We start from the raw sequence: 25,189 nt of genomic DNA, 5'->3' as shown, positions 1-25,189 counted from the left end.
GAGGTTCAGGGACCGCAGACAGGAAGGCGCGATGTTCCCATCACTGCGTACCAGACAGCAGCAGTAGCAGGTGGGCCCTTCGTACCTTCCTCCGTTTTATTAATGCCTTGCTGTGTAGTGGTCTTGATAACACTAATCACTGAACGGCACCCTCTGCTGGAATGCAGTGTTACTCAAAGGGCAGTACATAGGCTGGCCACCCCTGGCTGGGAGCTGATCACTACCAGTTTTGCGTTTTTTTTTTTTTTTTTTTTAACATTTTATTTATTTATGAGAGAGAGAGAGAGAGAGAGAGAGAGAGAGAGAGAGAGAGAGAGAGAGAGAGAGGAGGAAAGGCAGAGGGAGAAACAGACCCTGCTGAGCAGGAAGCCCAATATATGGCTTGATCCCAGGACCTCAGGATCATGACCTGAGCTAAAGGCAGACGCTTAACCCATGGAGCCATCCAGGCACCCCATCACTACCAGTTTTTGATGAGACAAGAATCTTGCGCCAGAATGTAAATCAACGACATCACTAAATACATGATGATTTACATCAGCTGCTAGTTTTTGTTTGTTTGTTTTCTTTGTATCACGACTGCCAAGGAAGGAAGCAGTGCAAGCTTCATGTTTCATCAAAGATTGGTATGTTGAGTAGGACGGCTCGACAGGTTCACTTTGGGCTGTCTCAATGATTTAACCCAGGTACATGGCATACCTGCACACCTATTGGCCCTCCTGGCTCAGATCAGCTAACAGTGACAGCACCAACACAGTAGCAGCTAAACATTACTATGAGTCATTTCTGGTGATGACATTCTTCCCCTCCTGGGAAGTTCAGGCCCTGTTTTGTTATATTTAAATGTGCAACTAATATCGTGGCCTTAATTAAAAAAAAAACAAGGCAAGTGGACAGCTCCAGGACCTGGTGAGCAGTGTAGCTCTCTGTCAACCATAAGCAGCAAACAGCCTCAAGTGGTACCCCTCCCAAATCCTGCAATTTTGTCTTCTTTAACTTAAAAGCTGGAAACATTTATTGTGTTTCTTGACTTTAAAAGTAATGTCACTGTGAAATAAGTCAGAAACGTATGGAGATAACTAAAAATCCACTATCCTGCTAACCAAAGATAACAACAGTTATGTGTGCCTCTAGAGTTTTGACTGTATGATATACACTTAGAAATATTTTTATAGAAATGTGTTTGTGTTTTACATACTATCTCATAACCTGTTTTTCTCAATAATATGTATTTTTAAAGATTTTATTTATTTATTCATGAGAGATACACAGAGAGAGAGGCAGAGACATAGGCAGAGAGAGAAACAGGCTCCCTGTGGGGAGCCTGACACAGGACTTTGTGAGCCGAAGGCACATGCTCAACTGAACCACCCAGGTGCCCCTCAATAATATATTGAAGACAAATTTTTATACCAATTAATATAGTTCTAAGTTCTAACTTTCCATGGCTCCATGTTATGAATTTTAATACATTACTGTAGGGCTATATAATAACTCTTTCTCTCTCTCTCTTTTAAAATATGTAACCTGCTCACTGGTCCTTTAAGGTGAGTGGCTTCGGGATGTAGACTGCACCAGGGCCAGGGCCTGATGAGGCAGTCAAGAGGACAAGCAAATGAGTGTTGGGGCTGAAGAAACCCATCTTTCCTCTCCAAGGCCTCTGGAGATGGAGTGTGAGCCCTGCAGCTCTGTGGGGGTGGGCATGGACTCACCTGGATGCGCTCGGCCAGGATCTGGGTGAACAGGTCCTCAGGGAGCACACAGCTCATGAGCCCGGTCTCACCTCCGATACTGGCGCTGACACTGAGCCGGCGCTGTGTGGGCCCTGAAGGCAGCGGGCTGGAGGAAACCTGTAGGCGGGAGAAGGATCAGGAGTTAGAATCCAGCGTGGTGTCCCAGCAGCTCTCACATTTACAAGCCGTATGACCTCATGAACATCGTGAAATCTCTCTGGGTCTCATTTCCTCATCTGTAAAATGGGGATTGCGTTGTAAAATGGCAAATTCCTATCTTCCTTAAAGAATTGTTGTAAGCTTCAAGTGGGAACATGGTGGGAGGTGCTTTGTACATGTACTGAACAGCATGAATTTATTCATTCATTCAACAAATATTAATTGAGCACCTATTATGCATAAGGGACCCCTCTAGCCCTAGGGATGCAACAACAAATAAGGATGGCGGTGTTGAAATGGGGCAGCCAGAAAAGGAGCACATGATCTACAAATCAGCAGCACAGTCTCAGGTAGTGACAAGTGCCAGGGAGAAAAAGTGTGAGGTGAGGGGCTAGAGAGCGGTGACAAGGTTGGACAGTAACATGAAAGAACAAGACAAGAGTCTGAGAAAAGTCTTTGCGTGAGGGAACAGTAAGCTCCTTCCACAGGAGTGTACTTGTTGGGGTCTGGGGAGCACATGGGAGCCCATTGTAACTGGACTGAGTGAGCAATGGGCAAGATGGTTGGGCTTCGTGAAAGTCTGAGACATAGTCAGGTGTGAGTATGCAGGGCTTGTAGACCATAGCAAGGAATCTGGATTTTATTTCAAGTGTTATGGGAAGGTGTTGGCATGTTTCAGGCAGACACATAATCTGGGTTTTATTTTTGTTTTTTTTTTGGGGGGGGCGGTTTATTTTTGAAAGCCTACTGTGCCTGCTGCTTGAGGTGACAAGAGTAGAAGCAGGAAGCCTAGTTAGTTAGATATTTCTGTGATCCAGGCAGGATGGTGGTAGCAGCGATGAGGATGGTCATGGTGGAGGCGGGGAGAAGTGGCTGATACTTTTTTTTCCACATCCCATCCCACTAGGACTTGGTGCTCCTCTTTCTTTCACCTCCACTCCCAACAGTGAACTCCTTGAGTTTGGCCTGATCAAGTTGGAAAACAATAAAGTCATTTATTAAGAAAGGAGATACTGAGGGAAGAACAATTTTTTTTTGTCTTGTTCTGTTTTGGGGGTAGGCAAAGATCACTTTTTGGACCATGACATTTTGAGATGTCTCTAAGCCATTCTACAGAGATAGTGAATATGCGCTTGGATGTATGAACCTGAGCTGGGGAAGAAATTAGGGTTGAAGATAGAAATTTGAGGGTCACACGCATACTTGAAATATTTAAGTACTTAAGCCATGAGCTATATGAGATCACCTATAGAGAAAAGGTAGATAACAAAAAGAAAAGAGTAGATGACTCAGTTCTAGCCTAGTCCCAAATCCTAAGGATCTGGAGGAGGTAGAGAGGCTGGAGGAGAGGAGGGAGTCCTTGATGAGGCAGAGGGAAAGTTGGAAGTGTGTGGTATTCTGACGGCCAGAAAGTACTTCCAGGAGGCGGAGTTATCAGCTGCTATGACGTCACATGAGATGAGGATAGAATACAGGCGACTGGATCTGGCAAGATGAATGCCTGCGACCTTGAGAAGATTGACCATGTAAGGACAAAGGAGGCCTCCCTGGAATAAGTCAAAGTGAGAGGGGAATCTGGGGTCTTAGGGCAGTATTTTTAAAGATGAGCGGTAATACAATATGCATAGATGCTGATGGGAAGGATCCCATAGGACAAAAAGCAAATAGGAGAGAGGGGATGACTGGAGGGATTCAGATCTCGAGTGAGGAGTGGGGGAGGTCCAGTGCACACGTGCAGGGCTTAGGTGAAAGCTGGGACAGTGGCTCTGTGGCAGGGAAGGCATGGTGCTGGGCTAGGTAGCAGCTCAGCTCGTCTATCTGGTGGTGAGAGAATAAGGTGGTTGACTTCTGGTGTTGCTGCTCCCTCCGTGTAGTCAGGAGAGAGATCATTAGCTGGGAATGGGGAACAGGAAAGGGCCTTAGAGGTTTGGAGAGTGATGACCTCAATAAAATAGTCATCTTGAAGAGGAGGAGGGCAAATTGCCCAGGGCAGACCAAAGAGTCTATGTGAGATTTGTGGTCTTAAGTTTAAACGAAGACCATTCAGGAGAGAAGAGGATTGTTCCTAGCTGTGTTCAGCCACCCTGCACGGAGGAGGTGGAGAATCTGGCTTACCAGGGATGAAGTTTTGCTTGAAGAGTATAATGAAGGGGAAGGGGCAAGGGAGTGCCTATAGTGACAGACGTGGATTCCAAACTGGGTAAGAAAGGAAGTGAAGGGGGTGGCAGGCAGTGAAGATGTGGACTGGAGGCTTGCATGGGACCAGTAAGTCATCAGGAAAGTTGGAAGATGGCTGTCAGGAAGTAGGATGGGTAAATGCAGTGGTCTTGGAGTTTATAGGTAATGATAAATATGTTCTAGAACATGACCACAGGAGGGAAAAGCTGAGGAGGCCATGGAATTGAGAAGTAAGAGTGTTAGATTAAATGTCATTCCTTAAATTAGGATTGCCAGTGGGTGCTCTCTTAGAACATGGTGATATATAAATAAATGACCTTATATTAGGGATCATATCTTCATTATATGACATATTACACATTTCTTCCTTTTTAAAAAAAAAGATTTTATTTATTTATTCATGAGAGACACAGAGAGAGAAAGAGGCAGAGACACAGGCAGAGGGAGAATCAGGCTCCATGACGGGAGCACAATGTGGGACTCAATCCCGGGCCTCCAGGATCACACCCTGGGCCAAAGGCAGGCGCTAAACCGCTGAGCCACCCAGGGATCCCCTACACATTTCTTCCCACTTTAGCAACATGACTAAACTTTTAGTCATTGGAGAGTTCATGCTTTAGGAGAGCTTTCGAAAACCAAACAGCCATCTCTGGGTGAAGCATGCTGGCAGGGTGACAATTGTCCAAAGCATGAGTCCTGTCACACTGTGGCAGCCACATGGGGGAGGGGGCAATCTTGAGCAGGTTTTAAGTTAACCTGTTTATTGAAAGGGATTTGGGGTCAGAAATGGGCTTTTCTGCTGCTCTGATATACTCTCAAGGCCTTACTTCACTGTCCAGATGGATGGAACCCAATAGAAGAAAATGATTCCTTACAACACCCTGTTTAATACAAATATGAGTTCTAGATAAGCCATAGACTTCTATGTAAAGAACATCATATTAGACCTTGAGAAAGAGGGTTAAATGATGCTGCAAAAGGAAGTGAGTCAGTGGTTTTAATTTTCATGGAGAAGAAGGTATGACTGAACTGAAAATCAGAAACATCATCTGGCACAAACTCAGCCCCTGGGACATCCCATCCAACCTGCACACCTCCTCTCTTTGTGCAGACCATGGCTTCCACTCTGTCTACTTGCCCCATTCAAACCTCCACCTGCCTAGCCCATCTAACATATGGGCCTCCTCTCCCTCAGGGGCTTTCACCTCTACTCGGTCTACCTCAGCCACCTCCTCCAAGATGCCCGGCCCTCTCCCCTCCCCCACTGCGCTCTCAGAAGGTAACGAGACCCATGGACTCTTCCTCTCTTCTTGTTTCTCCCATTCTGCTGCCCTCCCCTTGATTCTTTCTCTTTGGAGACTGGACTTCCTGTATACTGATGCCACTCTCACCTCCCTTACCCCTGGTTCTAAGCACACTCCCGCCCCTACAATAAGAATTTTCCTCTCTACCTCTGAATGGAGGTTGCCACTTGCCGCGTAGGAAAATCTTAACAACTGTGAAGTTATGGCTTCCTGTCTCGGCTGGGACATCAGCATTTGCAACTTTCTTTTGTCCACCACCAATTTCTGGTTTTATACCCCCTGCCCCCAGTGGACACTTCAATGCTTCGCTAACTTCCTCAACGCCTCCTACAAAGACTTTGTGTCCCGCATGCGTTCCCAGAGCCACTCAACAAGACCTTCCCCAGCCTCTGCTCTCCACCTTGCCTCCCCAACGCACAGCTGCATCTGTTTTCACCTTTACTGACTCTGGAAGAAACTGGTCTCTGACCGCATTGACTATGCTTTGTCCTATGCTCCCTGTCTTCTCGAGGAATCTCCTTCCCTCTTGGGCATATCATCACCTTATACCCCCCCTAGCAGCTCCCTTCCTTATAGACCTGCTTGTGCCTCCACCTCCTTCCAGGGAGAGAACTCTCTTGACCCTAGGTCTGCTCCTCTAACAACTAGTCTTTTTTCCTTTTCTTTTAAACATGGTGGAAGCCTACACCCACCTGACTCTGCTTTCCCACTGGCAACTCCTCACCCACCTGTCTTTCATGGTGCCATGCACTATCTCTTGCTGCAGCACCTGCTATCCCACCAAAATTGTTTCTCAAAGTCCCTTGGCTGAGGCTCAAACTCTCTGACTTCATCACTTTCTAAGACTCCCGTGCAGTTCCCCCAAACCCTTGCCCCTGCCCTGCCCAATTTACACAAATGGTTTCATACTTGGCATTCCTTTAGTATTAGGCTGAGCCATATGAAGTTGCTGTTCCAGCAGCGGAATGTTGGCTATTTCATATGGTTCAACCCAATTCTTTTGGGTTTTTGTCACCAGTCTCATTCTATTGCAAGTATTTGAACATGTGGTTATCTCCTTCATCAGACTCTTGGTACCGCTGGAGTGCAGACTCTTGGTTTTGCTTTATTCATCTTCACTTGGTAGCACTCAACCCAGTGCCTAAAATTAAAGCTACTGCTGACCGCCTCTTTGGATCTGCATCATGAATCTGCAGAGGCACCCACACCAATGGAGGCTGCAGGATGCGAAGGAGGAAGGACTGGGGGGAAGGACCCCCACCCTTATTGTGGGGGGCCCTGATTTGTACCTGCGGCGTTTCAGACGCGTGCTGGTGATGCTGTTTCTGAGACCCGGAGCCATGGCTCTCTGCCTTGCTTTTGGAGATCAACATGCTTCCACGCAGCGTCTTCGCAGGTTTCATTTCAGGGGTTACCAGGGTGGATTCTGATGTCAATTTGCCCAGGGTATCACTGCTCAGTCGTGTTTGTCCCACAGCAGTTTGACCCGAAGCAGCCTCCTGGGCTACACAGAGAGAGTGGATTTATATTAAAAATTGCCTTAGGATAATAGGAAACTAATGGTGGGGATGGCACAAAACCTATCCCCACCTGGTGCGATTCTCCCGAGGAACACAAAACCATCTCTACCTGCAGCTGGCTGGGAGGAGCTGGGAGAAAAGGCTCCAGTCCCCAAGACTGGATGACGATGGGCCTGGAGCCCAGGTTTCTCTGCTGCACATCTTCCCAATGGGTCCTATGTTAGTCTGCCCCACGTTCTCTTCCAGCCCAGAGGGCAACTCTTCTGAAACTGCTGGTACACTACAGCCCCGCCCTGGGACCCTAACACTAAGATGAGGTGATGCGGCTGCGTGCTGGGCAGCTTCATGTTTCTCCAGCGCACAAGCACACTTGGGAAGACTCATTATTCCTTGTTGACCGTTTCGGCAAACAGACCCTCAGGACTCCCTTGAGAGTTGTCACTATGCTTACTTCGCTTTATCTTGTTGTGCTTCCCCCAGGAGATGATTATGGGTACAAGGACTCCATGTTGCACCTGGAGGTGGCTGGGGGTGGGGTGGGGGGTAAAGAGCCTGGAGCCACCAGTGGAACAGTTGTGCCCTTGTTCTTCTGGCTGGTCCTGTGTTCATCCAGGCCCTGTCACCCCCAGCCCCTCCAGGCTCTGCCTCCATAACCACCACTCCAGCCTCCCCTACCTACTCACTTTGCCTTGAGTCCTGTGCCTCCCTGGGCATGGCCTTCACTGATGGCTGTGCAGTCTCTTCTGTGCTGTCCTTAGGCCTTTCAACTTTCCCTGCCCACACTATCATTCCACTGCATCTTAAAAAGCCAGCTCTTCCTGGTATAATACTAACAAGAGTTTTCATTCCACTTTGCATTTCTTTTAAGAAATCATCATTTCATCTCCTCCCTTTCCCTCATTGCCCAAATTCTAAAACAGTAGTGTGGACCACGTCTGTCCAGTAGATACGTAATATGTATGTAATTTACAATTTTCTAATAGCCGCATTAAGAAAGTCCAAATGGATTTTAATGGTATATTTTGTTTAACCCAATATATGCAAAATGTGATCATTTCAACATGTAAACAATACGTAAAAATTGTTACTCTGTTATTTTATAGCCTTTTACTCAGACTACATCTTCAAAGAAAACCCCTAGCTGCACATTTCAATTTGGATTGGCCACATTTCAGGTGGCTAGTGGGTGCTGTGTGGGACAGGCAGGATTAGATTTGTCACTTCCACTCCAGGACAGCCTGTGGACTCCACAGGGAATAGCAGGTTTGGGGTTAACCCCTCTGTTGAAAGGGTTTTCTCCAAAGTGCCCTCTGAACTGTGAACCACAGTGGCCCTCTCTAAGGGCTCCTTCTATCTGTACTTTCACTAACTCTGACTACTTTCACTTTTTGATTCAGTACATTTTGGAAAGTCTTTCCTCTGTGTCTACTCTGTGCCAGGCACCATTCTAGGTGTGGGGAATATATCAGTGAAGAACTAACATGCATCCCTGCTTCCAGCTGACATTCTAGTGGAGTCGACAGATAGTGGAATAAGGAAGTCAAGTAAGTGTTGTATGAACCAGTGACAAGGCCTGAGACAAACAAGGCAGGAAGGGTCCCCCCAGGCCCCATGAGGTCTCTGGAGAGGTGTGAAAGCCCTTCTTACTCTTCCCTCCCGCAGCTCAGTCTCCTTGACTTCCTTGTGTCCTGCTCTCCTGACTGCCCACCACCCCTCTGACCCTCCTCGCTTTCTTCGGACTCTTTGGCTTCTCCTCCATCTCCTCCTCCTAAAATGTGAGTGTTCTCCAATGTCCCATCCTGTCCTTCCCATCCCTCTCCTCTTTCTGCAACTTTCTGGAACTTCTGGAACTTTGCTCTCTTCCAGCGGTTACACCTCTTGTTTTGTTGAGGAAGCCTCCCCCAGTTATGTCTTTAGCCTGACATTACCTTCTCAGATAAGAAACCCAGATCCAGAATTGGTTATGGGACACCAACACAGCTCCAAAGACCTCTGAAATGTAGTTTAATTGAGAGAAAAGGAAGCAAAAATCTAAGAGAACCAGAATTATGATGCAGCTTGGAGTTCCCACTAAAGGTAGCAGAATAGGTTACCCCAAAATATGACTATAGGAGTTCAGGGTATGCCCCCTCAAAACATGCTGCTCTCTTTTGAGCTGTGGGCACCTGAGCAACAGCAAATGCAGGGAGAAGTCTTCTCTGACCTTCCCTTATCAGCCTAAGGAGAGGCATCCAAAGGGAACTCATTGGTCACAAATCCTTGCTCTGGGAGTTCCATCTACCAGGAAGGATCCACTGACTCATCACAGGAGAGGAGACTACACCCAGATACACTTGTCACAAACTTTCTACTTTCATCCATTCTTCTATGGGACCACTCATCTTCCTTAAAACTCATTTGGTCTCCCCGAAGAGGACTATCTCCTTCCTCTTCTTTCCCGGTGAAGATGGTATTTAATTCAGAATTGTAAGGTACCTCATTTCCTCCTGAGTATCTCCCATGGACATGTGAAAGATACATGTTAATAAACTTGTTTTCTTCTTGTTAATCTTTCATCACAACAGTTTAAGCCAAGAATTCAGAAGGACAGAGAAAATTATTTTTCCTCCCTTACTCTACTAAGAAAGCTATTTCTCTTATCTTCCCAGCAAAGAATCCTCGATTTCCCTAAGCATCCCATGCAGAGTCCTGAGGGGAGAGGACATACCTGAAAGCTGCAGGCACTTTCATCAATCAACTAGCAGTGCACTGCTAGAGATGATGTTATGCGGGCATCTGGGTGGCTCAGTTGGTTAAGCAACCAATTCTTGATTTTGGCTCAGGTTATGATCTTGCGGTTGTGGGATCGAGCCCTGCATTGGGCTTCAATGGAGCCTAATTGAGATTCTCTCTCTCCCTCTTCCATTGCCCTTCCCCCTGCTCTCTTTCTCTCCCTCTCAGAAAAAAGAAATGATGTTATGCTGTTATGAATATTTATATAAAAATAGCTCGCTCAGAGCAGTCACTCTACTTCAGTATATTTTCCCATTGAGCAGCCATTCCTCTGCCTTCTAGGTCCTTAGACAATCAAATGGAGCCAGGATTCCCAACCTCTGGTAGACAGGCCACATTAGGCCTCACTACAATGGGGTTCAAAAACTTAATTAATATTCTTCTCCAGCAAACTTTCTCCTCCTCCCATGTTTCCTATCTTGGTAAATTAAATGACATCACTCTCCTGGTTTCTATGACTAGAAATCTCAGTGTGACCATCTGGAATGCCTCTTCCCCCTTGGGGCAGCTGGCCGGAGCCTGTTCAGCCTCAGTATCTCCACTGCTTCCTTTACAAGGCATCACAAGAGCTCCTGCCTTCCCACTGTGACTCTGACCATTTCTCCCGAGGGTGAAAACCACCTGACTCCTCTGTTCCTTCAAAATAAAATCCAAATTCTTACTCCTGGCATCAAGGTCAACTATGATGGACCTCAGCCTGCCTTCCCACCTCTCATTTACTGTTGGTTCCCTTGCCTTCTCAGGCTGGAAGGTCCTTGTCTTCACCTTTGCCTGTCAATGTTCTCCTGCTCCTTCAAAGCTCATTTTCACAAAAACTTCCCCAGATCATGCTTGTTGGAACCCAGCCATCCCAAAGTTGCCCTTCTATTACATTATTTCCCTGTGCTCTGAACAAACCCACATCTGTTCCCCTTTCACAGGTCACCCTCAAAGGCATAGGCTGCATCTTATTCACTGTTCTGTTCCCTGGAGAGCCAAGTGCATGCCTGTCCTGGGCAGCAGGGAGAGCTGTAGATGCTTGGTGAAGAGAATTCTTCCTTGGGCTATAAGCTGGGAGCATGTTGTAAGTCAGCCTTCAACTGGGCTTGGGGAGAAAAGCTCAGTGGGGGACACAGAGAACATGGGTATTAGCAGCAGGGGTACCAGCCACTTGACCACAGAAAGCCAGGAGAAATGGCTCTTACCAGACTCTTCCTCCTTCATGGACTGCTCTATGGCAGCCCTGATGCAGAGCTCACGGGCCCGGATCCCCGGGATGTTGTTGCCGTCAGTGATCGCTTCAAGCACGATGGAGTCAATGTTCAAGCAGGCTGCATTGTAGTATCTAGCCATGCTGATTGCAGTGGCTGTCTTTCCTGCAAAAAAGGCCAGGAGGTTGAATTTCCTGGCTCTCAGGTGCCCCATGACCTAAATGGAAGAAGCTTCTAGAACAGAGATCCTGGTGAAGTGATATCTCCAAGTGCTTCGCTGTTAAGTCTCTTGTGTGGCCAGAGGTGGAAGGAGAAAAGAGAAGGAAGACCTGAACTGCATGGGTTCTGGTTCTCACTCTGCTGTGCTCTGTGTGATGACAACGCTCAATCTCTCTGTGTCTTCTCAGTTTAAAGGTGATTCTACCTTTAAAATTTTTTTATTTTAAAAATTATTTATCTTTAAAAATTTTGTAGCTCTACTGTCTCTGATTCTAATGGGAAGATTTTTGGCTTAAAGGATAACTTGTGTTGATCTTTTTTGCCCCCTCCTCATTTCAAAATATCTGCTCATTAAAAAGAAAACAGAAAATTCAAATAACAAACAGGAGTAAAGAAAAAAAATCCATAATCTGCTCATCCAGAGGTATTACAATTAGTATATGGCTGCTAAGTATGCATATATAACTAACTTATTTATATTTCTCAGGAAAAAGAAATGGGTTCTGTGGTAGGCTGAACATGGACCCACCCCTGGCCCCTCAACCACCACCAAAAACATCCACGTCCAAATGCCTGCAACTCGTGAATATGTTATCTTATGTGGTAGAGAGGCTTTGCAGTTGCAATTGAGTTAAGGATCCTGATATGGGAAATTATCCTTAATTATCCAATGTAATCCCAAGGCCCTTACCGGAGACAAGCAGGAGGGTCAGAGTCAATAGGTGATGTGATGATGAAAAAGGAAGAGAGAGTGGAAGATGTTATGATGCTGGGTTTCGTTTTTGTTTTTGTTTTTGTTTTTGTTTTTTTAGAGGCTTATTTATTTATCTATTTGAGAGAGAGTCATGAGCAGGGGAAGGACAGAGGGAGCAGGAGAGAATATCAAGCAGACTCCCTGCTGAGCGGGGAGCCCACTGAAGGACTCAAATTCACGACCCTGATATCCTGACCTGAGCCAATTGGGAGTCAGATGCTTCACCAGCGGAGCCACCCAGATGCCCCCATGATGCTGGTTTTGAAGATGGAGGAAGGGGCCCCGAGCCAAGGAATGCTGATGACATTTCTAGAAGCTACAAAAGACAAGGAAATGGATCCTCTCCTATATACTCCCAGAAGGAATGCAGCCTTGTGGACACATTTTAGATTTCTGATCTGTAGAAAGTAAATTTGCATTGTTTCAACTTATTAAGTGTGTGGCTGTTACAGAAGCAATATGAATTTAATACAGATTGTAAATCCTAAGTCTGACATTTTTTTCTCACTTAAAATAATGTATCATGTACATATTTCCATTAATTCAACACACTTCTATGGCAACTTTAAAAAACTGTAGTGATATGCATACAAAATTTATCATTTTAACCATATTTAAGTGTACAGTAAGTTGCAAAAGCACATTCATATTGTTGTGTGACCATCTCCACCATTGAGCTCCAGCACTTTTTCATCTTCCCAAACGGAAACTCTGTACACAAAAAGCGCCCCCCACCCATCCTTCTCTTTGCCCAGTCTGGAAACCACCACTCTATTTTCTGTTTCTATGAATTTGACAACTCTAAGTACTTCATATAAGTGGAATCATACAGCAATTGCCCTTTAGTAATGATTTCACTGAGTATAACGTCTACAGTGTTCATCCATGTTGAAGCAGGCCCCTCCTTTCTGGGCCTATTGCACCATATTTTGTTTTTCCATTCATCTGTCAATGGACAGTTGGGTTGTTTCCATCTTTTGGCTATTGTGAGTAGTGCTGATATAAACATAGATGTATGAAATACTGTTTTTAGTGGCAAAACAACTTACTATGTGAATGCACTAAGGCTTAATTAACCAGTCTCCCATACTGAAAGCTTCAGTATGGAGTGGTAAGGAATGCTGCAGCGAACATTCGTGCAGTTAATCTTTGTCCACATCATTAAATATTTTCCTAAGGTAAATTCATAGTAGGAATATTGCCAGTTCAAATGGTCTACACACATTCCCCCCCCCCTTTTAAATAATTTAATGTCTTGGATTTTTCTCTAATATTTTAATATTTTAAATTATTGAAAGAATATAAGCTCAAACAATTCAGAGATGTATTAATTAAAAATAAAGGGTTGGTCCCTGCTCTTTTCTCTAGCTCTGTATCTCTGAGGTTGGCAATGTAGTAGTTTGGGGATAGTCCTATGCTATATAAATTTCAAACAAAAGAGTCTTTTATTATCTCAAAAATTACATGCACAACCTTCACCATAAACCCAATGGGGGGCAGCCTGGGTGGCTCAGCGGTTTAGCACCGTCTTCAGCCCAGGGGGTGATCCTGGGGACCCAGGATCAAGTCCCACATCAGGCTCCCTGCATGGAGCCTGCTTCTCCCTCTGCTGGTGTCTCTGCCTCTCTCTCTCTCTCTCTCTCTCTCTCTCTCTCTCTCTCTCTGTCTCTCATGAATAAATAAAAATAAAATATTAAAAAAAAACCAATGGGGCAACCCTTCAAAGTTATGGCATACCTGACAATGGCGTCCCATGGATGATAATGGCGATGCCTTTCCTGTTCTTGGTCATGCGGCCTTCTGCAGAAATATCAATGCCCAGGTGGCGAGCGATTGCCCTGCTCACTGGGTTGTTCTCTACTTCTCCAACTTCTGTGGAGTGGCTGTCAATGCTCTGTAACTTGTCAGCTGCAAATTAAGAGTATATGTGTGCAAGTGAGTGCATGTGGACAGGTCTGGAATTCACCTGGTCTGATGGAAAGGTGAACAACGTTTTCTTTTTCCAGCACTATTGTACAATGACAATCTGCTACAAATGTTCTCACTCCCCCATGCAGCATATGAGAGTGCCCTTTTTTGTTAATAATTTGTCCACAGCTACTAGAACTGAAAATACAGATACTCTCTGATTGTTAACTCTGTTTGGGGGGAATCTGCCCTGCTGAAAAAATAATACTAGAAACTAGCTGAATTTGCAACATGACGGGAAGTGACTGAATAATCGGTGGCATATTCATACTGCAGAATTAATATGCAGTGTTGCAAGAAGGCTCAAAGGTGCATTTTAGGGAGAAAAGTGGAAAGGCACTGGACAGTCTTCCCATCTCTTTGTAGAGAGAACTGGTACCAAAATGACAAAATGCTTATTTACTTTGAAACATTATTTTTTCCAGGCTCTCCTCATCTTCCTCTTCATCAGGATAGGTCTTGGACTCGACTGTAGGGATATGCCGCTCTTCCAGGTTGGATGTGACCGAGATCCCTTGGCTAAGTGAGGTCCTCTTCGTACTGGCAGAGGTTCCCAACTCTGATGAAAGCATGTCTTCATCCTCTGCCAGAAAGCCAAGGACAAAAACACACGAGGAAGAGTTGGGAGGGGGACAAGGGAGATGGGGACAGAAAGTGAAAGAGAGAGACAAAGTGGAGAATCACTGACCTGGTTACCATCACCCCTGACTAGCCAACCCCAAGAAATAATAACTGCAATCAGTTGGCTGTTAAGAATTTTCTTTGCCCAGAGTGTTTCTACATCTTAACATTAAAAAAGTACTAAAATTATACAGTTGCTTCAGAAAATTAAGAAAATTCAGGAGAGCAAGAATTATAAAATTCATCTGTGAAAGAGACATAGAAAGGAAATGGTGACAGAGAAATTGCAGCTGTATTTTATGATACCAGTATAGAAGAGCCTCAAGCTCTCTGATTGTTCATTTCTCATTTTTCAAAGCTGAACTTGGGATCATATTGTATATTCCAATTTGTAGCCCGTCTTCCCTCTTAATTTGTCATGAACATTTGTGCATGTCATTGCTAAGCACATGTACCGTTTTGTCTGCCCAGCACTCTCCCCACTGTTACTCACCCTACAAGTGGGCTGTGATTGCACAAAATGACCCCCTCTACCCCAGGGGAGGGGAGGGCAAGACATTGTCTTTGTTAAGAAGTTAAATTTGAAGCAAAGAGGTCGGTGCTCTTCCTTAACTCTCCTCCCTGGCCATGGCACGGGAAGCAAGGAGGACAATCTGCACATGAGAGTGGAGGGAGTAGAGGCTCTGAGGAAAAGTACAGCATGCACCTGCCTGGCTCCCTCTGGACCCTTGGGTCCCCATTCTTGGCCACTTTTCAATGGGCCAAATGAAAAAATGGACCCCTGACTGTCCACTGGGGACGAGAGTAATAGGGCCCTCCTCTGACTTCATAGTGCCCGTTGTACCTGGCAGCCCCTGCAGTTTTCTGCTCCAGGCCACCGGGCAGTGGTTTTGAGTTTCAGAATCTCTACTCTGCATTCCCTTCCTGACTCTGGCTCTCAAAGACAGGGCCTTGTTTCATTGATCTGTTTATAGTACTTCCGCTCCATTCTTGGAACATAGTTGGTGTTTGTTGTAGGCTTAACTGGTTCCCCTAAAATTCTTAGGTTGAAATCCTAATTCCCCAGTGCCTCAGAATATAACTATATTTGAAGATAAAGCCTTTAAAGAAGTGATAAAGTTAAAATGATGTCATATGAGTGTCCTTCTCCACCCACATTCCAGTATGACTGGTGTTCTTTAAGAAGAGATTTGGACAAACACCCACAGGGAAGACCATGTGAACACTGGGGGAAGATGGCCATCTACAAGCCAAGGAAGGAGGCTCAGAAGAAAACAACCCTGCTGACACCTTGATCTTAGACATTGAGCCTCCTAAACTGTGAGAAGATAAATTTCTGTTGATTAAGCCACCCCATCTGTGGTCTTTGTGATGGCAGCTCTAGCTCACTAATACTGCTCAATGACATTGACCAAGAGACTTATGAGAGAGGTAGTCTTCTCTCATTTTCAGAAGCTAGTGTTCTCTGACTAGCTTCCTTGAGAGGCAAGACAAACCCAAGGGTAGGAGCAAATGGACTCCATTCAATTTATTCATTCACTCTCCTGGCATGTATTTATTGGACACCATGATGTATCAGGTGCTATTCCATGCTTTGGGTTTATAAGTGGGGAATGCTTGATCACTGCCTTTATGGGGGTTTCTCATTTGGGGAACAGGCAGGTATGAAGAAAACAATTACACATGCAATGGCTGTTACATAGAAAAAGAGAGCATGTAGCAACAGGGAGGGCACATGTTCAGGATGAAGCCATGGTAAACAGGAAGCAGAAGCATGAATCATGACAAGCCACACAATGCTACAGGTCATTCAGGAGCTCTGATGCTCAAGTGCACACAAGGGAGCCCATTGGTGGATGATGGGGGTATGGGCCTGGAAGAGGCAGGTTACAAGTGCATAGTCCAGCTTTATGATTGAAGTTTGGCCTCGAGGACCATGGAGGGCCAACCTCTCCCTTGTGTGAACCTCTACTCCCTACCCTCTCTTAGGGCACCAAGTTGTACCCTGTGCGATGTGTTACCTCGCATCACCTGGGCACACCGAAGCTATGGAGCATTGTGATTACCACCATGGACTCTGGAGTCAGAGTGATGTGGGCTTGAACCCTTCAAAATGTGGACCTGGGGCAGCTCGGGTGGCTCAGCGGTTTAGCGCCACCTTCAGCCCAGGGCCTGATCCTGGAGACACAGGATCGAGTCCCACATAGGGCTCCCTGCATAGAGCCTGCTTCTCCCTCTGCCTGTCTCTCTCTCTCTCTCTCTGTCTCTTATGAATAAATAAATCTTAAAAAAATGTGGACCTGGACTCTCAATGCTTTAGTTTCTCATATATATATGTAAAGCTGGCAGCACAAGGCTTGGTAACTAGCAAAGGTTTATCTATACCTACATCTGCTGGTTTTTTAAAAAAATTTCTAATTAAATTCAATTTAACTTAACATAACATATACTGTATTATTAGTTTCAGAGGTAGAATTTAGTGATGCATCAGTTGCATATAACACCCAGTGCTCATTACTTCAAGTGCCCTCCTTAATGTCCATCACCCAACTGTTTTTAAGTCTTAACTCCCCACTAGACTCTAGTGGGAGAATGTATCCCTGACTCTGCATCCAGTGGGGATAACAACCCATTTTGTGAGGGTTAGAAATAAAATATGTGAGGTGCCTAGCACGTGCCTGGCACATAGCAGGTGCTCAGTAACTGGCTGGCTTCTCAGCAGGGATACTTCCAGGGTGCCAGGGCAGGGGTGGAAGGTGGGCTACCGGCACTGAACTCTCACCATTTTCCTGGACCAGACTCTCCAGGTACTTTGCCTTCATCTGTTCCTCTTTTGACCGTTTCATCTCCTTAAAGTAGTCATACAGCTCTGGGGGAAGCTTTTCCCCGGGAAGGCGGGGAGGCAGCAGCAGGGTGTTGTAGGAATCATAGCCCTTCAGCATTCGCAAGATCTGCAAGAGGGGAAGGGGGAACTTCTGTTGGCTGTCCTGGAAGCTTCCTCCTGACAGCCCTCAGAGGGGCTACCCACTTTGTAAGAGCTTTGCTCCTGCCTGAGCCTGAGGAGTGTACAATGGGCCTTTGGAGAGATCTTTTAAAAAGTAAGGCTGGGTCCTGAATTTGGGAATATAGGATCTTGATTTTTGCCCCATTTGAGCCTGGGCATGTCACATGTGGACGAGATTCCTTCTTGTTTTACAAATAACATATACTATTTTTCTTTTTTCTATTGACAAAAGTATAGAACTCCATTATCCACTTTGAGTGACATATTCTTGAAAAATACTGTGGTTAGCAGTGTTATACAAGGAAAGTGGCTGTCTCATAAATAGAGGATCCAGAGAAAAACTGGTAAAATGGCATTACGTGTGTGGGGGTGGGGGGATGCGGAGGGGTAGGGAGGGGATGTGTTTCAGGCTTGTCAGATAAAATATGGATGCCCAGTTTAACCTGAGTTTCAGAGGAATAATTTTTTAGTGTAAAACTGTCCATATAAAGTATTTCCTGTTTTTTATGTGAAATTCAAATTTAAGTAACTTGTTTTTCTTCCTATTAAATTTGATAACCCTAGTGTGTCTATATATTTATAAAACATGGTGCAATAAAGTTGTAGAAAGCAGCCGCTTCCTATACAGCCTAATATATGTGAAAAATCTGTTTTGTTACATAACCTTTCTCCAGGATCACTATTTTCAGTTGTGTGAAACCCACTGTTAAGAAGCTCAATCTAAAGTTTATATGGAATAACAAGGGTTAAGAATATTTAAAACACATGAAATTAATATAATCATGTATATTAATTTTACTTGAATGTAAAATATGGTAAAAAAAATTGCTGGGGTCCCTGGGAGGCTCAGTTGGTTAATCGTCTGCCTTTGGCTCAGGTCATGATCCGAGGGTCCTGGAATTGAGCCCCAAGTTGGGCTCCCTGCTCAGCAAGGAGCCTGCCTCTTCCTCTCTCTCAGCTCCCTCAAATAAATAAATAAATGAATAAATAAATAAATAAATAAATAGTTTACAAAAAAGAGTGTTAAAACATTAATGAAGACGAATAAAGAGAGAGGATTGTCCTACTAGATATTAGGACTTTTGAAACTGGAGTAACAGACAGTGTGGGATTGATACTGGGATAGATTAACTGACCTGTGATATGATATAGAAAAGAAGGCTTAGAATAGACCCATTCATATACTGAGCTTTGATACCCGACAGAGCTGGCATGGCAGGTCAGTGGGAAAGGAAGGAATATTCCAAAGATTGGGTGATGCAGACATACAAAGGCCTGGCTGACTTGCTTCACCTGGGGCAATTCTGAAGAGCCAGCCCAGCTCCGGAGCTTCTTTTGGGGTCCGATGAGGTCTTGGCTGTATTTCCATCACAATGCATTTCTCCACCCAGGTCTACTTGCCTTATTTTTTCCTGGTTTTGCTCCTGAGAGTGTTCCCTATAAACCTGCATGTACATCTTGGAGTCTTACTAGATTCTGCTTTCCATTGAACCTGGCCCACAGCAGGGGATGCAATGCCAACATAAGCCATCGAGCATTTCATAGATACCTAATGAAAAGGCTCCTTTCCAGTGGGAAAAATTCCCATTCTGAAAAAAACTTCTAGGTGCAGAATCTAAATTGGGCAGAGCATAAGCACTAGATGTAAAGATGATAGAACACTCAAAGGCTGAGTTGGGGGAGAGTCCAGAGGAAGCAGAACCATCTTAACTAAGCCATTCCTAAAATTCCTGACCCACAGACAACATGAGATAACAAATGTTTATTGTTTTAAGTTGCTAAGCTTGGGGGCAATTTGTTTTGCAACAATAGATAACTAATTCATATGCAATAGAAAACTAAGTATAAGACTTCAAGAATAGTACAGGAGAAAATAATGGAGCAATGCATTTAAGATATTCAAGTGTAAACATAAGCAAAAGATACTGTATCCAACCAAACTCATCTTTAGGCATAAAAGCCACAGATGAAGAGTTACGAACATGCATATACTCAGGGAATAGTGTTCCTATGGCCCCTTCCTGAGAAATACTCTACAGACCACACAGTGGTGACTGGAGAAGCTTCACCACAAGGACTGGTGTTGAACACTGAATACATGTAAATATAGAACTAAAACTAAGTGATAGAAATTAGGTTCTGACATCCTAATATTGTAAGCTCTGACATGACAGATACAAGAAGCAAAATATGGAGGGTGTGCACCTGAGATGATCACCAAGTAATCATTAATTGAAAAGATTATCATTTTAAATTAGAGGGTGGTGAGGAGAGAAAAAGAGATTAGTAGCTAACTTCATAAGCGCTCATAGTAGAGAACTAAGAGTCAGTTTCTAAAAAGTAAGGTATTAAGGGTTTCAGATAAATGAGTAGTTCATACAACTCAGCCTCAAGGTAGCAGAACAGGGTTGAGGGAATAAAAATGGACCCAGATAGATCAGTGGAATGAACAGAGATCCCACAAATAGACGTAAATGAGTATAGTCAACTGAACTTTGACAAAGGAGCAAATGTAATACAAGAGCAAAGATAGTTTTTCCAAAAATCAATGCCAGACCTGGATATTCACATGTAGGAGACCCAAATCTAGATGGAGCTGACACCTTTCACAAAGCTTAAAATGGATCATAAGCCTGAATGAAAAACATACAGCTATAAAACTCCTAGAAGGTGCCATAAGAGAAAATCCTGATGACCTAGGGTGTAGTGACAACTTTTTAGATACACACTAGAGGCACGGTCCATGAAAATAATAATTGATGAACTGGACTTCATTAAAACTAAAAACCTCTGTTCAGCAAAAGACAATGTCAAGAGAATGAAAAGAAAAGTTACAGAATGGGAGAAAATATATGCAAAAGATATATCTGATAAACTTCTGTGATTCAAAATATGTAAAGAACGCTTAAAACTTGACAATGAGAAAACCACCCAATTTAAAAATGGGCCAAAGACCTTAACAGACACTGCACCAAAGAATATATACAGATGGCAAATAAGCATATGAATAGATGCTCCACATCATATGTCATCAGGCAAGTGCAAATCAAAACAAGATACAACTACATACCTATTAGAATGGCCAGATCCAAAACATGGACAACATCTAATGTTGATAAGAATAAGGATCAATAGGAACTTTCACTCATTGCTGATGAGAATGCAGAAATGGTCAGCCACTTTGGAAGACAGTCTGGCAGTTTTTTTTTTTTTTATAAAACTAAACATACTCTTACCATATGATCCAGCAATTGTAGTACTTGGTACTTGTCCAAAGGAGATAAAAATTTATGTCCACACAAAAATCTGCATATGGATGTTTATGGAGGCTTTATTTATAACTGCCAAAACTTAGAAACAAACGAGATGTCCTTCAGTAGGTTAGTGGCTAAATAAACTGCTATGCCCAGACAATGGAATGTTATTTAGTACTAAAAAGAAATGAGCTACAAGCCATGAAGGAAACTTAAGTGTATATTACTAAATGAAAGAAGCCAGTCTGAAAAGATATACTATATGATTGCAATTATATGACATTCTAGAAAAGGCCAAACTACAGAGATAGTAAAAAGATCAATGGTTGCCAGGGATTGGGAAGAGGAAGGGATGAATATGTGGAACACAGATATTTTTAGCAAAGTGAAAATACTCTGTATGATACTATAATGATGGATACATGTCATTATACATTTGTTCAAACCTACAGAATGTACACCACCAAGAGTGAACTCTAATGTAACCTGTGGATTTTTGATGATTATTATGTGTGTGTAGATTTATCAATTGTAACAAATGTACCACACTAGTAGGGGACGTATGTGGGGCGGGGGGACAGGGGGTATTTGGGAAATCTCTGTAACTTCCCCTCCATTTTGCTGTGAACCTAAGACTGCTCTAAAAAAAAAGTAAAAAAAAGTAGATGGAGGAACAATTGGAAAATATGTAGCCCAGAACAAACAGGAAAAAAAAGTGGCAGATTTACACCCTAACATAATTTTATTAAATGTAAATGGTCTAAATACACCAATTAAATACAAAGACTACCAGATGTTTTTTTAAAAGAGATCCAATTACATGCTCTCTACAAGAAACTCACTTCAAATATAATGACTGCTGTATATGTTCTTTAGTGTTTGAATTTTAACCAGGAGCATGTATTAGTTTTTCACTTAGTTGATTAAAATGTGTAATGAGATCACAAAGAAGCAATGAACTCTGCTCAGAGCAAGGAAAGTGGGTTAAGAAAGGCTACAAAGTGATCTTTAAATTGACAAGGAAAAGTTTAAGGGGAAGAAGGGGCAAAGGTCAGGAGGAAGTTGTCCATGCTGTGGGAAGAGCACAGGTACATGGCAGGGCCCAGGAGCGGTAGGAAAATGGAATTTGGTTTTGGCCTCTGCTCACCTTCTCTTCTATGAGATATTGCTGGTCAAATTCTAAGGAGTAAAACTCAATGGGAAAGCCACAGGGATTCTTCACCACCACCTCAGCTTCATCTCCAGGTGCATAAGGCAGCAGTGGTCCCAGCTCCAGAATTGAAGGACTAAATTCCAAGCGTGGCTCTAGACCTTGCCCCTGTGCCAGCAGCGTAAGCTTCTGAGCACTCTGGGCAATCTGGAACACCAGGGTCTGGCTATAGAATTTCTGGAAAATGTAAAAACAAAACAAAATCTTAACTTTTGTTGTTGTTATTACATGCCATGTAAATCTGAAAACCACTGTGGAGACAAAACTGAAGCTACTGAGATTAAGAGAGAAAACTTTTCATGTAAAATTGCATGAGACCAATTTGTATTACTGTATTAATACCAGGTCTCCAGCATGCCAGGCACTGTACCAAGTGCTTCATCACTCGTAGAGGACCTCTGGATGTCAACACTCATATCCTTCAGACCCTCCAGTGGGGTCAGATGGGTCACTATCTGCACATCTGGGCTCTCATTTCATGGGCCCTGCTGCCTCTGGGCAGGCCAGGGCAGGGGAGAAGTGCTGGGGACTAACATCTTCTGGGAGCAATCTTCAATCAATGACTTGGGAAATACCACATAAATACCCCGGGTCCCTTGCTCTTCGGAAGGAATAATTCTGAAATGTGCATTTTGTCTATTTCCTTAGAGTTTCCCAGTAGGATTATGTTTTAGTCTCCAAAGCAGCTAGCTCCCAGTAGGATTATGTTTTAGTCTCCAAAGCAGCTAGCTCACTTGCATACCCTATTAGCTGCCTTCCTTTCCCTGACCACCTTCTCCTTCTCCATCAATGTTCCCAACACTTCCCAATTAATCTGCTTGCCCTTGAATCCTTGTCTCCAAGTCCATTTCTTGTAGAATCTGAATTAACATATTTTTATTGTTTGAAGATACAGTTAAGCAGCAGGGCAGAGATGGTCAGCGAGAGCATCAGTTTATCAGATATATTTACAGTCTGAATACCAATTGATAGTGATACCAACCACCCTAATCTGGTTTTACTGGGGAACCTACCAAAAGTGTGGATTCATAGGCCCCATCCCTAGAGATCCTGACTTCATAGTGACTGGGTAAGGCTGGGAAATCTACATTTTTAACCACATGCCCAAATCATTCTGATATAATTAGGTTCATGGCTTGGGTCTGGAGGCCGTGATTGGCTTCATGATTTGAAAAGCTCCTTAGTATCTTAGCTCAAGAAGGAAAATCAGATGGATAGAATATGGATGGACATACATACACACCCAGAAAATATCACTGGAGACATTAAGAAAATGAATTATTGCCTACAAGAGTTTTCTATATGGTGATGGACTTAGCACCTTCTGATCTAAGCTTCTATATTTTAATTGTTTTATGAAAATGTTTCTAAGACATCTATTTTTTTGTTTTCTAACAGAGTATTCTGAACATATATTATAACTTCAGTGATTTCCTTTGTGCTTCTGATGCTGAAGGAGATACAGATGTAGAATGTATGGGTTCCTTGTATATAGCCAATAAATTCCTCTCCCAGTTGGTAGAAACATTTTATTAACTTTGACTAGCTCCAACTCAACATTTATGGAACCACCTGAACAAATCTATTTTTTTAAAAACTATTTTCTGATATGTCTCTCATTTAGTAAAATATCCAAAATCTTGGCAACCTGACGGTAAACTCCCTAACAGTGTTAAGACCCTATGAATGACAAACATATTAATTATCTTTTCTTTTCAAAGGGTTGGGGAGATTTTGAGAATGAAACAGGGGCTTTATTTTAGAATCAGATATGAAGTCATTCGCTTTTCTTCTTTCTCACTACAGACTCTTCAGCATTTCTTCAAAGCATTTCCATTACCAGGAAAATAGGAGTTAACTGTAGGTATTCTATAAAACCCACATCGATTTTTTTCTTTTAAAAGAATAAAGGAGAGAAAGCATCTCTCTAATGCCTTAGGCTCTGAGCACAAGTCTTTACAGTGTAACCTCTTGAGATCCTCTCTGGCTCTAGGATTTTATTTTTACTGTGTCATCTTTGCTAGGAGTAGTTTTGTGCTAATGGCATTCAAAAAAGAAATGTCTGTGAGGTCCATGGAGTACATCTACCAGGAAATACTTGTTATTATCCCAACTACTGTAAATAGTTATTGAGTAACTATTAGCAGTAAATAGTTATTGAGATACTGCATTTTGAGCAGTATGCTGTGCGTTTTATTTACATCAATTCATTTAATATTCAAAATGACCCTAGGAAGTAGGTATGGCAGGTTGATACTGTCTTAGCTGAAACCCTAGGAGCCAGATGCTTACAAATTGAGATTTCTAAAAAAGTAAATGCAGTGCACAGACTCTCTGCTACATATATCCTCAGCAGGGGCTAAGACATGTCCCTGAAAATCAAACACTGATATTTCTGCAGTTGCGATGTTTGTGCAAACTAAGTGAAATAAATAAAGGTTAAGTAGTCTCATGTCAGTTTGGATGAGATTTTTCTACCAAATGAATCTGAGTCTGAAACTTATGAAATCCACCCTCCCCCCCAGTTTCTAAGTTTATTGGATTTTAGAATTGCAATAAGGGATTTCTAATGTGTGATATTACTATTTTTCATTGTATCCATGAGCAGACTGAGGTTTAGAGGCTAAGTAATTTACTGAAAGCCATGCAGTCTCTAAGTACAGAGGCAGAAGGCCACTCACCCAGGTCTGCTGATAAAAGTCAAAGTGCTAGATAGATCTGATTCTGGAGCTGGTGCTCTTAACTAGCAGGCCACACAGCTCCTACATGAAACAAGCACTGTGTATCCTTGTCACAATAGCAAGACAAAGGTCACTCAAAATTTCCCTGGACACCTGCCTCATCAAGTAAAGATCAAAGAAGCCCAGAGAGTCTGAATGAAATCATATTTCTTTAAAGCTCACCTCTTCTTTAGGCATGAATTTCACTTGGACGTTGGATCTCTCACCAGGATCCAAGACCCCAGAAGTGGGCTGGATCTCAAAGATGCGTGTCTTTGGCTTTAATTCCACATGCAGTTTCCGTCGTAAGTACTTTGGCATATGTTTCTCCAGCTGGTTGATAGATATTAGACAATTGGATAATCTTTTATGGAAATTGGATTTATTCCATCTTCCACTCACTCAGCCTACATTTACTGAGTCCCTCCCAGGTGTCAAGGAATGTGTAGACGGCAGGGCTACAGAAATGAGCAGGACATCCACCAGCGTAGCCTGGTAAGTCCTTGAATGTGGGGCTAATGACCTAGATTATATTTAGGAAGCAATGGCTGTCACTGCAGGTCTTGAGCAAAAGACTGAAATA

The 25,189-nt window shown here is 43.4% G+C and overlaps 1 protein-coding gene across 1 annotated transcript in view; it reads right to left on the bottom strand.

Moving 5' to 3' along the window:
* Positions 1-25,189, bottom strand: part of HYDIN (HYDIN axonemal central pair apparatus protein) — a 362,906-nt gene that overhangs the window by 95,321 nt on the left and 242,396 nt on the right. The window contains exons 35-42 of the mRNA XM_055304626.1: positions 24,790-24,939; positions 21,824-22,063; positions 17,201-17,369; positions 14,201-14,380; positions 13,567-13,737; positions 10,851-11,021; positions 6,664-6,878; positions 1,713-1,850 (exon numbers count right to left, since the gene is read on the bottom strand). Coding sequence (XP_055160601.1) covers positions 1,713-1,850; positions 6,664-6,878; positions 10,851-11,021; positions 13,567-13,737; positions 14,201-14,380; positions 17,201-17,369; positions 21,824-22,063; positions 24,790-24,939 — 1,434 coding nt within the window. The remainder of the gene's footprint in view (positions 1-1,712; positions 1,851-6,663; positions 6,879-10,850; positions 11,022-13,566; positions 13,738-14,200; positions 14,381-17,200; positions 17,370-21,823; positions 22,064-24,789; positions 24,940-25,189) is intronic.

The sequence above is a fragment of the Nyctereutes procyonoides genome, unplaced genomic scaffold, assembly GCF_905146905.1.
Source record: "Nyctereutes procyonoides isolate TBG_1078 unplaced genomic scaffold, NYPRO_anot_genome, whole genome shotgun sequence".
NCBI lineage: Eukaryota > Metazoa > Chordata > Mammalia > Carnivora > Canidae > Nyctereutes > Nyctereutes procyonoides.
This window is presented reverse-complemented; position numbering and strand designations above follow the sequence as displayed.